Below are 16402 nucleotides of genomic sequence, written 5' to 3' on the forward strand. Positions count from 1 at the left end.
TCAGGCTTCAGACTTAATCCTTAGCCACGTATTCCCTGTATATGCAGGAGATAATTTCTTTAGAGCTGACTTAAGGGCTTTCTGAATTTCTGTCTGGGTCTGTATTGGACATTTAAGGCTTTCAACATATCCATTTCTTTATGGACTCCCTCTAGTGTAAGAATACCCATCTTATGCCACAATCTTTGTCATCAAACTGACTAATTGCATTTCATCTCCCTAAGCTTATCGGCCATCCTGCACCCCGTTCCATGCCTCCACTGGCGAAGTTTTGAGTAATCATGATGCTACCACACACTGCATATTACCAGTGTCCCATTTCCTATATGGAGGGTACCCACATGCTCTTCAAACATGTAAGCAGCCCGAGCCTAGGATTACATCTTAAAGTCCATTTACTGGGACCACTCTTGGTACCAATTACTGCTTTGTTCATGGTCCAGCAGAACCTGTTGGCAGATTCAAACTGGCTAATTTGAGAAGTATTTAGTAAAAGGACTGTTTACAAAGGAGATGACATTGTTTAAGGAAATCAAAAAGAAAAAGTGAAGCACCTTAACCCAGCTACAAAAGAAAGCCATTATCACCCATAAGCTGAAGAAGTAAAGAGAAGGAATGAGCCCCAGAACTCAAAGAGAGTTGAAGAGTAGGAGGGATGACCGTCCAACCACAGCTGTGGTCTTAGGCAGATAAAAGCAGTCACTTGACAACAACAGACCAAAAGGCAGATGGGAGAAGCCAGGGTAATAAATATCTCAACCTCTTTCTCTCAGACCTCAAATTTCCTGCTGATGCTTCCTATTGACCAAACCCAACTGAGGAATATTGTGCACTCATTGATGCACTGCATAAATATCAGCCTCCAAGGGCACAAAGATGAGAAGAGAAGGGGGGAAGGTAGAACTGAAGAAGCACATAAAGAATATCCGGGAAAAACCATACGCTTTTATCTTTTATTACACTTTTTGGATTTGGTTTGCAGTCAAATGCTCTACCACTGAGCTACCCCCCTTATTTGCTAATATTTTGTTTAGGATTTTTGCATCTATATTCATAGTGAAATTGGCCTATCATTTTCTTTCTTGTACTATCCTTGTCAAATTTTGATATCAAGGATATGCTGGCCTCATGAATTGGGGAGCATTCATTCTTTTTCTATTTATTAGAAGAAGAATATCTAGTTAGTAGAATCAGAATCTTTCATTCCTTTAATGCTCAAAAGTGACACAAGATCATTTTAATTGCGTTACATTGGACAAAGCATGCTACATAATCCTGCCTCACTTCAAGAGGATGGAGAATTGCAATCAATCACCCAGTGTTCCTGGAAAGAGAAGAGAAACAGCATTTTGTACCTCTTGACTCATTTCCCTTTTTTTTGTTTTCCATTTCTAAGGTTATCTGTATCAAGAACTGTGAAGTATCTGAAATGCTGTCCTAATTGCAAGGTAACAAGTTTGGTGCCACAAGTTCATAAATGATAGTAAAAGACATGAGACTCCTGGGTCAGAGATAAAGCACAATTTATTTTTCACAGAAACAGCAGCAGCCAGAAGATCAGCATTTTGCCCTAAATCCCTCAGGGTGACACAAAGTCCAGATGACACATGCACACTGTGAGCTGCTTCATAGACTGGGAATGCTGGGCTTAGAGACTATGAATCTTTTACAGGGAACAGTGAACACTATATCTTCTAAGACTGCTTGCTTTACAAACATCCTTGAAAAAAGGAGAACTAAGTACCTCTGCTCAAAAGACGTGCAGAAATGTTAAAAACCTATAGAGAATTGTTTCCCAACTGACTTTTTGTTTTAAGCCTACTTGCATACCCAATGTAGAGATTAATTCTCCATTTATATTGTGAATAATAATTTATCAAAATAAAGTAACTTCTTTTGCTCTTTTTCTTGATTTCATCCTCGATATTAATATTGCCACCAATTATTTTGTTGTCTATTTGTATATGACTGATATAGTTTTACTATATATCTTTAAATGTCATTTTATTGGGGGTACATATCTGGTACACAGCTTGTAGTTCACTCCTTTGATACCATATAAGAATAACTATCCTTGGGCTTCCCTGGTGGCACAGTGGTTGAGAGTCCGCCTGCCGATGCAGGGGACGCGGGTTCGTGTCCCGGTCCGGGAGGATCCCACGTGCCACAGAGCGGCTGGGCCCGTGAGCCATGGCCGCTGAGCCTGCGCGTCCGAAGCAGCGGGAGAGGCCACAACAGTGAGAGGCCCGCGTACCGTAAAAAAAAAACAAACAGAATAACTATCCTTTACTAGAATTTTAACCCATTCAAATTTATGCACTGTGATATTTTTAATCTTGTTTTTCTCTTATATATACTTCCTATTAACCTAAAAAAACAAACAAAACCCCTTTATTTCACAATAGTTCTCAAGTTTGTCGCTGTTCCCTTTTTCTCTCTAGAAATGTGGAGTTTATAATTCCATTTTCATTCTGCTAGCAGTTGCCTTTAAATTTTTTAACTAAATATTTGAATACCAACTTTCCTACCTATATATCCATTTACTCATCTCCCCTTGAAAAGATTTGGAACACTTTTATCCCTCTGAACCCTCCTACAGCAGACATTTAGTGACAATACTCAGGGTATTTTTTTGTTGTTGATTCATATTTTTGTTTTTTGCAGTATAGATTTTTATTTGAAAATTTATTTTTGTTCATTGCATTGTTTCATAACCATACAAATGATGATCATTTAGAAAGGATTGAAGTTGCAGTGCTCACTGCCATTTCTCATATACAGTATCATGCCCAGACCCTACCTCCATAGTTTCGAGGTCAGCTGGAGGACAGAATGAGTACACATAGACTGATGACATGCTTTCTGCCTAACAATGTCTTCCTGTTGTCTTCACCAAAAAAAATTTGCCTGAAAGTAAAATTCTTAGGTCATTTTTTCACCCTCAGAATTCAAAAGTCTTCAACAGAAGTGTTCCTCCTTCACCTTCTGGCACTTAGTGTTGCAGAAGAGAAATCTATGCTGTTGTTATTGACTTTTTTCCTTGTGGCTTTTCCTCTTCAACTTGAATGCTTATAGAATTTGTCCAATATTTCTGAAATCCAGAAATGTCATGAGGTTGTGTCTATGTGTATCTCTATATTAATTTTCCCAGTACTTGGTAGATCCTTTATACAGCTATGGATATATGCCTTTTTAGCTTAGGGAAATTAGCTTTAAATCTCCCTTTGCTAATTGTTTCTCCTTCTCTACTCCATTTTAGGCTTATGTTATTTCTAGTGTAGACAAAGCAAAGCTGTTAGACTTATCATTTTTGCTCATCTTCCTCATTTCTTTGACTTTTCCTCTGAATTCAAGGGGACTATCTTTTTTTTTTGACCGCACCGTGTGGCATGCAGGATCTTAGTTCCTCGACCAGGGATCAAACTCATGCCCCCTGCATTGGGAATGCAGAGTCTTAACCACTGACTGGACTGCCAGGGAAATCTCTAGAGGACTATCTTGAGCTAATCACCCAATCCCTGTATTAGCTTTAGCTTTCAAGTACCAAATCTGCTCTTCATTGCCAAGTGTGTTGTTTATTCTAATTCAGCAATTGTTTATTTTGTTGTATTTATTTATTTATTGTAATGATTTATGTAATAGCAATTTTTCCCAGTATTTTTTTTCCAAAAGATGAAAAATGCTATCAAATGTCCTTAATATAGTTGAGATCTGTTAAATGAATATTTGTTCTCATTCTTCAAAAGGATCCCTTTTTTGATTTTTGAATCTTTACGTATACAGTGACCATCTTTTTTCAGCTTGTTTTTGCAATATTGGGATATAAAACTTTGTTCTGTTCTACTGTTTAGGCCTCTATCCATATAATATAGTCCTAAAGGAGAAAGAAGGAAACACCTTCTACAGTTTCATTTGTTAGTGGGCCAGGGGAGGTGTGCTCATCAGGTCATAAACTAGAGAAAAGCAGGTGCTTCTACGGCAGGGGAGTTTAACTTCTTAACTGGTTGCTGTCCAGTACCCTAGTGCCAGGATTCTAGTAGGCAGCAACTGGACTTTTTCCCTGCTGGCTGCTCTCTAGCCTGACACCATCTCTAGCCCCTTCTGCTGTGGATTTTTGGAGACCTGTGTAAAATGAGAGCTGTAGTTCCAATGGGATGGAAAAGAGTTTCCCAGAAGAGTTGACCTTATTAAGCAAAGTCTCTCTGTTGTTGAGCCTTTTTTTTTTTTTTTTTTTTGCTCTTTGTGGTTATTTTCCCAGCCCTAAATTAAGGTGCTGCCCCTTTTCATGTATGATTCAATAGCTCTGGTTGCCTGCCCTCGCTCTGCCCCCCACCAGTTGTACTCCACAAGTCTTCCATTACTATAAGCAAGTGCTTTACTCCTAGGGCAATAGAGGAACTCTCAAAGTCCTCTACTTGCCCCTATCTATTGCCCCCTCGCTGCCTGCTGCCCCAGCCCTTCCTGCTGCCTCCTCTGCTCTTCCTACTCTGACCTGGGGGTTTCTCCTGAACTGTCTTGTGAAAACCTGGTTATTTCCATTCCAGTGTAAACCCACTTTTGTCTGTGTTAAATTTTTACCTGTTTATTAGTGATCAGAATGGTCCCCAATCTAATCCTATCTGCAATTTATTGTTTAGAAAGTTCCCAGAACATCTGAATTGTCTATGAAAACTTGAAAATAACAACAGCTTTATAGTGCTTCCCTTTTCAATGTTTAGTTCCTTAAAGACAATAATCATGTGCCATGCTTTTGCTAAGTAAAAAAACTGTGGATATCCTAGAAAATATGTTGCTAAAATGTTGGTAAATATTTATGTAGAATAAATATTAATATTTAGATTGAATTCCTTGACTCCTTGATCACTAAACTTGAGAGAACAGCCTCATTAATTACTGATTGAAATTAAGAGAATTCTCTCTCTCTATATATATAAAATATACACAGACGCACATATATACTTATATATAATATATACAAATATATATGTTGTGTGTGTATGAAATATTGCTACTTGAATTATAGCTCTTCACTTTCACTTTTAATTCTTCTCTCTAGCTGGATGTCTTCTCTTTAGCCAGCCAAATGCACTCTCCCACTTGTCTCCTCTGATCTTTGCCCTGAAGCTATACGAATTATGTCCACAGACTTCTATTTTTTCTGCTTTCCTTTCGGGTTCTTCCAATGGGAAACCCAAGCAAGAGACTGGAGGAAGAGAGAAGTATGAGGTCTGATATTTATTTCTCTAGCTCATGAGATCACCTAGGGCCCTGAGAGTTGCTCACTGATCTCAGTTATCTCCTTTACACTCTCTTTCTGGGTTCCCAGACCGTTCCCTCCCCGGATCCATTTGAGATTAGGGTAGACACAGCTTATCTGATAGTGACCCTACATTCCTACACTATTCCCTTAGTTTCCCTACACACTGCTCACGCTTTATAAGAAGTCCCTTTGTAAATAAACTCTCCTTGAATTATCCTATTTTGAACGTATTTCCTGTTAAGATTGACTCATATACCGTTGTTCATCATTGTACGTCCCTGACATGCATGTGGTCAAGGTTATTCCTTTGGTTTATTAGGGAAAGGAATTGTTATAGTTTACTTGACCATTTTTATTGTTCTTACAGAGTTTCATCATTGCCCCACAGGGAGTTTTTCTACCATAGAATAAAATATAGTTCCACTGTTCACCCTGTTTTCCAGTATGGAATGAACTTTTTTGTTTGTTTATAGTTTGTTTTTTCATTGAAATTTTGAGAAGAATGGAAGATGAAAGTAGAAGATAAAATGTGAAGATTCAAATTCCTATATTAAAACATAGCATCTTTTATCCTATATGTAAAGATTTTCATGAAAGAGTATTCTATAATGTTTCCTCTCATCCGTATACTGACTATTCTCCTGTAACTACAATTTTTTCTAAAATAAATTTTTTGAGTTGAAAATTAAGCCTAGCTTTTGTTTGTCTGTTGATTTTAAGTATAATATAATGTAGTTGAAATTTTTAAAAATTTTAATCTAAAAATAAAATGTTCTCTTTAAAATATTAATTTCAGTAACACAATTATATTTAAATTTAACACTAACGATAAAGCATTTGTATAGGGATGTTTTCTCTTCATACAACTTATGACACTATGAAGAACAATTAAAATCAATAAAAGATAAAATTCTACTACCGTACTGTGTGACCTCTGTATTACTCTATTAGCAGTGGACAAAAATGCTGATCATCAAACAAATAGTCCTGGATCTTTTAAGGACTAGGCCTGTGGATATCTATAATCTTAGATGTTGGTTCTGATTGATGTTTCTTTCTGATCTCATCTACTTCACCATCACCAAGTAAAAATGAAGCCAGCACTGGAATTTGTGAAAAATAGTTCTTAGCCAGGAAATGTTTGTGTTTGATCTTGTGAATAAACAAGGGTTCATATCCCTGAAAAGAAAAGAAAATCAAATTCTATTAAATGTCACAAATATATTTTGCCAAGTAAAAACACTTTTATGCCTCAGTGCCTTTACTTCTCAGTTCTTTCAGCCCAGAAAACATTTATTCTCACTTTGTCCATCATCTTTCGGGGCTCAGCTTTTATGACGCTTTAACCTGGAAGCCTTTCTTGATTCTCCGTCTGACCTCTCTAAGTCTAAACTAACCCCTCCTTCTTATATACTTGCAAGCACTTTCATGTATTTTAATTGTAATATTTAGTTCATTCTGCCTTGAATTTCACTATTTACTTGCAAGTCTCTTCCATGATGATAAGAAAGGCTCCTTAAAGATTCAAACTGAGTCTTTTTTTTTTTAATAGTTATTTATTTATTTTGGCTGCGCTGGGTCTTAGTTGCAGCACGAGGGATCTTTTTTTAGTTGTGGCATGTGGGCTTCTTAGTTGCAGCACTAGTTCCCCGACCAGAGATTGAACCCGGGTCCCCTCCATTGGGAGTGTGGAGTCTGACCCACTGGACCACTAGGGAAGTCCCTCACACTGGGTCTTTTTCATACATGTGTGTCTTGGCACCATAAGGTAAAGAGTCAATCAATATTTTTGTGTGAATGCTCTTGTCACCTTAGTTCTCTATAAATCTATTTCAATACTGATACAATTACCCACTTGAATTTTTTTTTCTAAAATTAGTCCTTCCCTCTATATCTCCAGAGTTCAAAATAAAGATCACAATGGTGCTGTGACAATGTAAGCTTCTCTTTAGTCACCCTTTTTACTACCTTAGATATGAGTCCCTGCACTGTTTCTCTTGTGTTTCTCTTCTGTCTTCTAAATAGAAAATAACTTTCCTGCCTTTATCAAATCTTTGTGCCTTTCCATTTTTATTTGTTCATAATTAATTTTTAGGCTTCTTGTCTCTCCACAGCTATAGCAGCACTTTGAACTTTCTCTGTAATGTAGCTTTGCCACATTATAAGACAATCTGTTTTCTAATGAGAGGGGCACAATGCTAGTTGCCAACCCAATATTCATTCTCTCTTGCATTCATATTTAGAGGCCCAACTCTATATAGGGGCCTTATTTTGTATTTTGTGATGTGCTCAGCTTTCTTAGGCTTTATTATAGCTAGGGGTGGCCATATGACAAGTTTCTGACATATATATGTGTGTGTATGTGTATATATATATACACACATATATATGGCAGAAATATATATATATTTATATATACACACATGTATATATGTACATTTGTAAAAAAGAAGTCATTGGATAAAGCTTACAGGGAAGCTTTTTAGGAGTGGGAAGTACCTTTAGGCTTTTGCCATATCTAGGAGGGGGATATAATGCAGAAGATGAAGTAGCTATCTTTCTCTAAGAGTACACAATCATTAGGGTTAAAGCCAAAGGTTAAATATGGCTGAGGAAGAAGTTAGAAGGCCTGGGTTTCTGAGAGCATTGTGGAGCTACCATACAAGTCTCCAGATGCCAAACTCTGGATCCCTATTATATAAGACAACTGACCCCATATTTGATTAAGTCATTATACTGCTTAGTCTGTTATTTGCAGCTAAACTCAAATGCAACTGAAACAATGAAGTATTGTATCCATTACATTTCCTTGCTTTTCCCCACGCACTTATCACAACATCCGGCAGATTGAAAAGCAAATTCTGGTTGAATTAATAAATACTGTCTATTCTCTTTATTCTTTTTTGCTTTCTGTTTTTTTTTGGCTGCATTGGGTCTTTGTTGCTGTGTGCGGGTTTTCTCTAGTTGTGGCAAGCGGGAGCTGCTCTTCGTTGCGGTGCGTGGGCTTCTCACTGCGGTGGCTTCTCTTGTTGTGGAGCATGAGTGCTAGGGGCACAGGCTTCAGTAGTTGTGGCATGTAGGCTCAGTAGTTGTGGCTCACGAGCTCTAGAGCGCAGGCTCAGTAGTTGTGGCACACAGGCTTAGTTGCTCTGAGGCATGTGGGATCTTCCCAGACCAGGGCTCGAACCTGTGTCCCCTGCATTGGCAGGCGGATTCTTAACCACTGAGCCACCAGGGAAGCCCCTCTTCATTAATCTTAATTGACTCTTCTTTTCAACCAAATCACAAATACTACCTGTACCTCCTCCTAAAATTTGTTTTCTGAAAGGTTAGGTATCTCTTTACTAAGATATCTCCTTACTAAAGATCCTTCCATAGTGTCAAGTCAAGATAAAGAAAGCCCTGGAGAAAAGGAGCCAAAGGATGTGGCATTCTTAAAGAAAGCATTATGTAGAAATATCCTGGGCTTATTTTAAAGTTTCCTCTCTATGGTATGTATATATACACAATGGAATATTATTCAGCCGTAAAAAAGAATGAAATTCCACCATTAGCAACAATACAGATGACCTAGAGAGCATTATACTTAGGGAAATAAGTCAGAGAGAGAAAGACAAATACTCTATATTATCACTTACATGTACAATCTAAAAAATAAAACAAATGTATACACCAAAATAGAAACAGAGTCACAGATACAGAGAAAAAACTAGTGGCTGCCAGTGGGGAAAAGGAAGGCAAGATGGGAGTATGGATGAAGAGGCACAAGCTACTATTCATAAATAAATAAGCAACAAGAATATATTGTACAGCATAGGCAAATATGGCCATTGTTTTATAATAACTTTAGAGTATAATCTATACAAATATTGAATCACTGTGCTGTACACCTGAAACTAATATAATATTATAAATCAGCTATACTTCAATTTTTTAAAAAAAGTTTCCTCTCTACAGACAAATTCACCAGGTCAAAATACTCATTTAACCTTATTCCAACACTTCTTAGCCCATATTTCATTCAAGAAGTACTAACACATTTCTGTTATACAACATTAAACAAAACATGTAGAGAACTTTATAGGTTTTCAAAGTGCATAAAGGCAAAAAGTAATCATCAAAGATGAGAATAGCACATTATGGTACATACAATAAAAGGAACAATAAGTAACTCTTAAAGAGTAATATAATATGGAAAAATATCCATTATTCCCATTTTATAGATGAGAAAACCGGGGCATTGAGACATTAACAAACTTGCCCAACTTCTCCCATAAGTGATAGAGCCAGAATTCAAAGCTCTAATCTACTCTAATCCTTTATACCAATTTCATGTTTTTCGCTAACCTTTATAAAATTTTGCAAAGCAAAGAAGGAAGGTCTTAATGTCCTGCAGATCGTTAATGACAGAAATGGGGAAATACTGCGTCAGGTGTCTTGACTTTAAATCCACTATTGTCCTACTCTGGCCATTGCACACACCAGGAGAAACTGATCTGCCTCATATACAGTTCAAAGAACAGAAGTCTTTTTCCATGCTTTTCCTACAATTTGTATCATGATTGCAGGAGTCAAGATTATTTTAAGTTTCGAGTAGTTTTTTACTCAATGAGATAGCAAATACCTCTGTGCATTTAGGAAATTCTGGAAATTACAACAGGACATAAACTATTCTTTAAGTAGGCTGAATATTAATACTTAAACGATTACACCAGCCCCAAACCATAAAAAGGCAAATTTTTTAGTTTGTCTGAAATGACAATTATATTTGAAGTCATTTCTTTATTTACACTAGGGTTGCTTGGCGTAAACGGAGCTCTATTTACAGAAATTCAGTAAGATCCTGAAATTAGAAATGCATGTGAATAGAACATTTAATTTGATACTGCAGTAATTTGATTAAATACACAAAGGGAGTTGTGTGTATGAATTGAAGAAGCAGTGGAATATCAGCTTTGGGAGTGAACTTCAATCCCACTATGGGTCCTATATGAAACACTATTGCTAGTATTGGCTAGGCTTTCAGTGATTAAATATTTATGAGGCAGCTTAGTTTACTAAATATAATATTTAACATAGCTTCAGTTTCTTGTTACCCTTTCCTTCAGTCCCTAGAGTAAAATTTTTCTTAGCCTGACTCCTAATGGAAAATTATTCAAAAAAGTTAAAACTTTAACTAGTTTCTCCTCTTTACTCCTTCCCCCTCCCTAATAAAAACACAGGCAGGAAATAGCACGATTCAAAACGACTATTATATTTGAAGTCATTTCTGTATTTTCCCTTAGCTGACATCTTGCATGGAATTAAAGTACAGCAATTTAATTAGCAGAAGGCAGAGAATCAATATCAGATGTTGGGATCATAGGCTTGCTTAGTATAAACGGAGCTTTCGGGGAACTCATCAGGGACCCCTCAATTCTGTTCATCAAAATGTTTTACAGATTGCATCTTATAAATTACTGGAATTAAATGGTATTTAATTTTTACAGTGCTTTCCCCACTCCTAGTTAACTGGAAGCAAATGAAAAATGAAGCCTCAGAACTATACCCCATCAGTATGATTGTCATTTAGGGCACAAAATTATGAACAGAATTTATTTGAGAATCTACCGTGCTTTTAGGCAGACTTGTGATGATTAATCAAAGGACAGACTTTAGGTTTCAAAATACCTATCTGGTGATAATATTCATTTATTCATTCAACAAATACTTATTAATTCCCTAGTCTGTGACACTGTTGTAGGTATTAGAGATATAGACACAAATAAACTAAACAATATCCCTGTTCTTATGGAATTTACTGTGGAACTAATGTGCTTGAACTTGCTATTATTAGGAGGGTCTGGTTTCATGTTAGGTACTTGGAAGACTTTCAGATGTCTTTACCTTTTAAGTGTCTTAGCTTCCTTTCAATTTTAATCTCTGCCATACATACCATCTATGTATTTTGTTACTGTTATCCATGGGTTCTCTGTTTCTTAATCCAATGGAAGTATTTAACTTATGCATGGAATGTAGTAAAAGGCAGTCAAGTTACCTCTAATAATTCCAATGACCAAATTAAGGTCCCAAATAAAGTTTGACCTCCTTACCTCTTCAATACTCTTTAGCTTGAGATGAGCAGTGCCTTCATCTTTGGTAAGAAGAATGCAGTTCCAGGGCGACCACTCCAAGGACTTATCCCACCTGACCATGACCAGATCATTGAGATCGTTCCAGGTACTGAGCACTGACTGGGATGCCCAGATGTTCTCAGTCAGGTACTGAATATCTTGTAGCTGCAGGTCAAAACATTTGTGAAAAACAATGTTTTCTTCTAAACATAAAATTTTAAATTATTCTATTACTTGAGAAAACAAATTATACTGAGTATATTTTTTAAAGGAAAACATTATTCATGAGGTTTTCTGCGCACATGGCTTATTTCTCATCAAATCTCTGCTCATTCTGCCCAAACCATAATATGTTACCAATCTCACAGTCATGACTGCATCTTTAACCCAGAGTAAGCTGTGTATATTTCTTCCAATATGCTAATTTTACCTTACATTTATATGGTATTAAGTACTTTTCAAAATTCATTAGTAACTATCATCTTATCCTCAGGGTTACTGCAGATCATTTTATCCCCATTTTACAAATGAGGAAATTAAGATTTAATAAAGAATAAGCAATTCGCTTAGCGTTATTAAAAACTTTATTGTTTTAATGAAAAAAGAGGGAAAAGGGAAGAAATGAAATAACTGTTTTAAAACTTTTAAAAAAAATTTTAAACCATATTAGCTAAAGCTCTTGAAATGACTTTCTGTCACAAGGTCTGCATATATAAACTCAGAATTGCCAGAGGCAAGCTTCACAAAGAATAAACATGGGAAAGAGAAACATTATTTTAATAGGTTTGGATGGGAAAGCAGAAATCTTTTCTGTAAAATCAATGGACAAATTTCATCCATGATTGGCAACATTTACTGATCATACCTGCATCAGGAAAGCAATTTTAGAATCATCTTCATAATCAGCTTCTGAATAGTAAAGTCGTTGAAGTAAACATTTGTACTTCAAACATGATTCTCGTTTTTGAGTCTCATTGTCAAGGTTAATGCAGTGGCGACAGCGGTAAATGTGGTGTGAGGTGGATGATACAGCAAACTCTGTAGAAGGCAAATAGAGCTGGCAACTGAGGCAAAAGTAAATCTTCTTATAAAACTTCAGTGGATCTTGAGGGACCTGAAAGAAAGAAAGAAAGAAAGAAAGAAAGAAAGAAAGAAAGAAAGAAAGAAAGAAAGAAAGAAAGGAGGGAGGGAGGAAGGAAAGGGAGGGAGAGAAGAAGGAAAGGAAAGGAAGGAAGGAAGGAAGGAAGGAAGAAAGAAAGAAAGAAAGAAGGAAAGGAAGAACGAGAAAGAAAAGAAAGAGAAGGAAAGAAAGAAGGAAAGAAAGAAAGAGAAAGAAGGAAAGAAAGGAGGAAAGAAAGAAAGAAAGAAAGAAAGAAAGAAAGGAAAGAAAGAAGGAAAGAAGAAAAGGAAAGAAAGAAAAAAGAAAAGAAACAAAAGAAAGAAGAAAAGAAAGAAAGAGAAAGAAAGAAAGAAGAAAAGGAAAGAAAGAAAAAAGAAAAGAAACGAAAGAAAGAAGAAAAGAAAGAAAGAAAGAAAGAAGAAAAGGAAAGAAAGAAAAAAGAAAAGAAACGAAAGAAAGAAGAAAAGAAAGAAAGAAAAAGAAAGAAAGAAAGAAAGAAAAAGGAAGGAAGGAAGGAAGGAAGGAAGGAAGGAAGGAAGAAAGACAAACTATAACAGCCAGGCCAAATGCTAAGGGCTAATTTATCTTAGAATGAGATAACAAGTTGGTTAATTTTAAAGTCATATTTTTTCCTTAACTTCCTACTCTATACAAAATTTAAATTTCAAGTAGTATTCATTTACCCTACCAAAATATTAAAAATCTCTATTATTCATAAACTTTTAGATATACATGGTAAAATCACCTAGAAAATTAACTGACTGAAAAAAATGAGTCGGTAGAGGCTTTGAGTTGCAATAGTAAGAAAACTTCCCAAGAAGAAAAGAAAAGAAAGTGCTTTGGCACTTATTTTTTTTTTTTTTTAACATCTTTATTGGACTATAATTGCTTTACAATGGTATGTTAGTTTCAGCTTCACAACAAAATGAATCAGTTATATATATACATATATTCCACTTATTTTTAAGAATTTAGATCTTTGGTGCTATGCTGTGTTAATTATTTTTACAGGCAATAGCTAGATTCACACAGAAATTAAAGCCCACTAAACCAAGTGTTCTCATTTCATTTATCTTAACACTAAATTTAGATTGGCTCAATTATCAATATTCAAAATTTGAAATTCTGCATTATATGGTAGTTCTATTTTTAATTTTTTGAGGACCCTCCATAATGCTACATTTCCACTAACAGTGCACAAGGATTCCCTTTCTTCCACATCCTTGCCAACACTTGTTACCCTCTGTCTTTTTGAGTAGACATTTTAACTTTGGTGAGATGATATTTCACTGAGCTTTTGATTTGCATTTCTTTGATTAGTGATAATGAGCACTTTTTCATGTACATGTTGGCCATTTGTATGTCTTCTTTGGGAAAATGTTTATTCAGGTCCTTTGTCCATTTTTAAATTGGATTAAAATTATTTTGTTATTGAGTCGTACACGTTGTTTTTGATACTAACTCATCGGATAAATGGTTTGCAAATATTTTCTCCCATTCAATAGGTTGCTTTCATTTTGTTGAATTCTTTCCTTTGTTGTGCAAAAACTTTTTAGGTTGATAAAATCCCATTTGTCTATTTTTGCTGTTGTTGCCTTTGCCTTTGGTGTCACGAGCAAAAAATTGTTGCCAAAGCCAATGTCAAGAAACATTTCCCCTATGTTTTATTCTAGTAGATTTACAGTTTCAGGTTTTACATTTAAATAATTAATCCATTTTGAGTCGATTTTTGTATGTGGTGTGAGATAAGGGCCCAATTTCATTTTTTTTTGCATGTGACTGTCTAGTTTTCCCAACACCATTTATTGAAGAGACTGTCCTTTCCCCGTTGTGTATTCTTAGCTCCTTTGTTGTAAATTAATTGACCATATAAGTATGGGTTAATTTCTGGGCTCTCGATTCTGTTTCATTGACCTATGTGTCTGTTTTTATGCCAATAATATACTGTTTTGATTACTATAGCATTGTAATATAGTTTGAAATCAGGAAGCATGATGCCTCCAGCTTTGCTCTTCTTTCTCAAGATTGCTTTGGTTACTCTGGGTCTTTTGTGTTTCCATACAAATTTTAGGATTTTTTTTTCCTATCTCCGTGAAAAATGCCATTGGAATTTTGATAGGGATTGATTGCACTGAAGCTGTAGATCACTTTGGGTAGTAAGAACATTTTAACAATATTAATTCTTCCAAAAATTTCTTAAATACAAAACAAACAATAAAAGCATGATCCATTTTAAAACTGAACAAATTGAACGTCATCAAAACAAAAACTTCTGCTCTGTTAGAGATACGGTTAAGAGAATAAAAAGACAAGCCACAGACTGAGAAAATATTTGCAAACCATGTGTCTTACAAAGGACTTATACGCAAAATATATTAAAAATTTCAATAACGAGAAAATAAGCAACTCAACTGAAAAAATGGCAGTGACAAAAGATGTTGAGACACTTCACCAAAAAGATATATGGATGTCAAAAACATGCATGAAACGATGCTTAATATTATTACTCATTGGGAAAATGCAGATTAAAACACTACACACCTATTAGAATTCCAAAAATGAAAGAAAAACTGACAATACCAAGTGCTGACACGGATGCAAAGCAACTGGAACTCTCATACATTGCAGATGGAGTGCAACATGGTATAATCAGTTTGGAAAAATGTTTGGCAGTCTTTATAAAGGTAAATATGCATTTACCATATGACTCAACAATCCCACTTCCTAGGTATTTAACCCCAAACAACCAACTTACACAAAAACTCACAATTGAGTGTTCGTAGTGACTTTATTCACAAAAGCCCAAAACTCTAAACAATTTCATGTCCTGCAATTGTAAACAGATAAACTCTGGCACACCCAGACCATAAAAATATTATTCGGTTACAACAAAAAACTAATGATACACTAAAACAATATGGGTGAATACCAAATACAATATGCTAAATGAAGGAAGCCAGTCTTGAAAGACTATAGGCATACCTTGGAGATATTGCAGGTCCAGTTTCAGACCACTGAAATAAAACGGATAATAGCAATAAAGCAAGTCACACGAATTTTTTTGTTTCCCAGTGCATATAAAGCTATGTTTACACTATACTGTAGTCTGTTAAATGTGCAATAGCATTAAGTCTAAAAAAACAATGTACATAATTAAAAATACTTTATTACTTAAAGATGCTATCATCTGAGTCTTCTTTTTTCTGGTGAAGGGTCTTGCCCTCCTTAAGGGCTACTGATCGGTCAGGGTGATGATTGCTGAAGTTTGGGGTAGCTGTGGCAGCTTCTTAAAATAAGACAACAATCAAGTTTGCTGCACTGATTGACTCTTCCTTTCATTATGCTAATGGTTTCTCAGTAGCATGCAATACTGTTTGACAGCATTTTACCCACAGTAGAACTTCTTTCAAAATTGGATGACTCCTCTCAAACCTTGCCACTGCTTCATCAACTAAGTTTATGTAATATTCTAAATCATTTGTTGTGATTCTAACAATCTTCACGGCATCTTCACCAAAAATAGATTCCATTCCAATAAACCACTTTCTTTGCTCAGCCATAAGAAGCAACTCCTCATTTATTAAAGTTTTATCATGATTTGGAGCAATTCAATTACATCTTCAGGCTCCACTTCTAATTCTAGTTCTCTTGCTATTCTCACCACATCTGCAGTTACTTCCTCCACTAAAGTCTTGAATCCATCAAAGTCATCCATGAGGGATGGAATAAACTTCTTCCAAACTCCTGTTAATGTTGATATTTTGACCTCTTCCCATGGGTCACAAATGCTCTTAATGGCACCTAGAATGATGAATCCTTTCCAGAAGGTTTTCAATTTACTTTGCCCACATCCATCAGAGGAGTCATTATCTATGGCAGCTATAGCCTTATGAAATGTATTTATTTATT

At 35.7% G+C, this 16402-nt stretch overlaps 1 protein-coding gene across 4 annotated transcripts in view; it reads right to left on the minus strand.

Moving 5' to 3' along the window:
• IQUB (IQ motif and ubiquitin domain containing) overlaps nucleotides 1-16402 on the minus strand; it is a 131226-nt gene that overhangs the window by 59805 nt on the left and 55019 nt on the right. For 3 of the 4 annotated variants that reach the window (XM_079932475.1, XM_079932476.1, XM_079932474.1), the window contains 3 exons: nucleotides 12239-12487; nucleotides 11353-11538; nucleotides 6240-6439 (listed from right to left, as the gene is read on the minus strand). In XM_079932475.1, coding sequence (XP_079788601.1) covers nucleotides 6257-6439; nucleotides 11353-11538; nucleotides 12239-12487 — 618 coding nt within the window. In that variant the 3' untranslated portion in view covers nucleotides 6240-6256. Of the gene's footprint in view, nucleotides 1-6239; nucleotides 6440-11352; nucleotides 11539-12238; nucleotides 12488-16402 lie in introns of those variants that run through there. The other variant, XR_013829936.1, reaches the window with a different exon arrangement.

The sequence above is a fragment of the Stenella coeruleoalba genome, assembly GCF_951394435.1.
Source record: "Stenella coeruleoalba genome assembly, chromosome: 9".
NCBI classification, from domain to species: domain Eukaryota; kingdom Metazoa; phylum Chordata; class Mammalia; order Artiodactyla; family Delphinidae; genus Stenella; species Stenella coeruleoalba.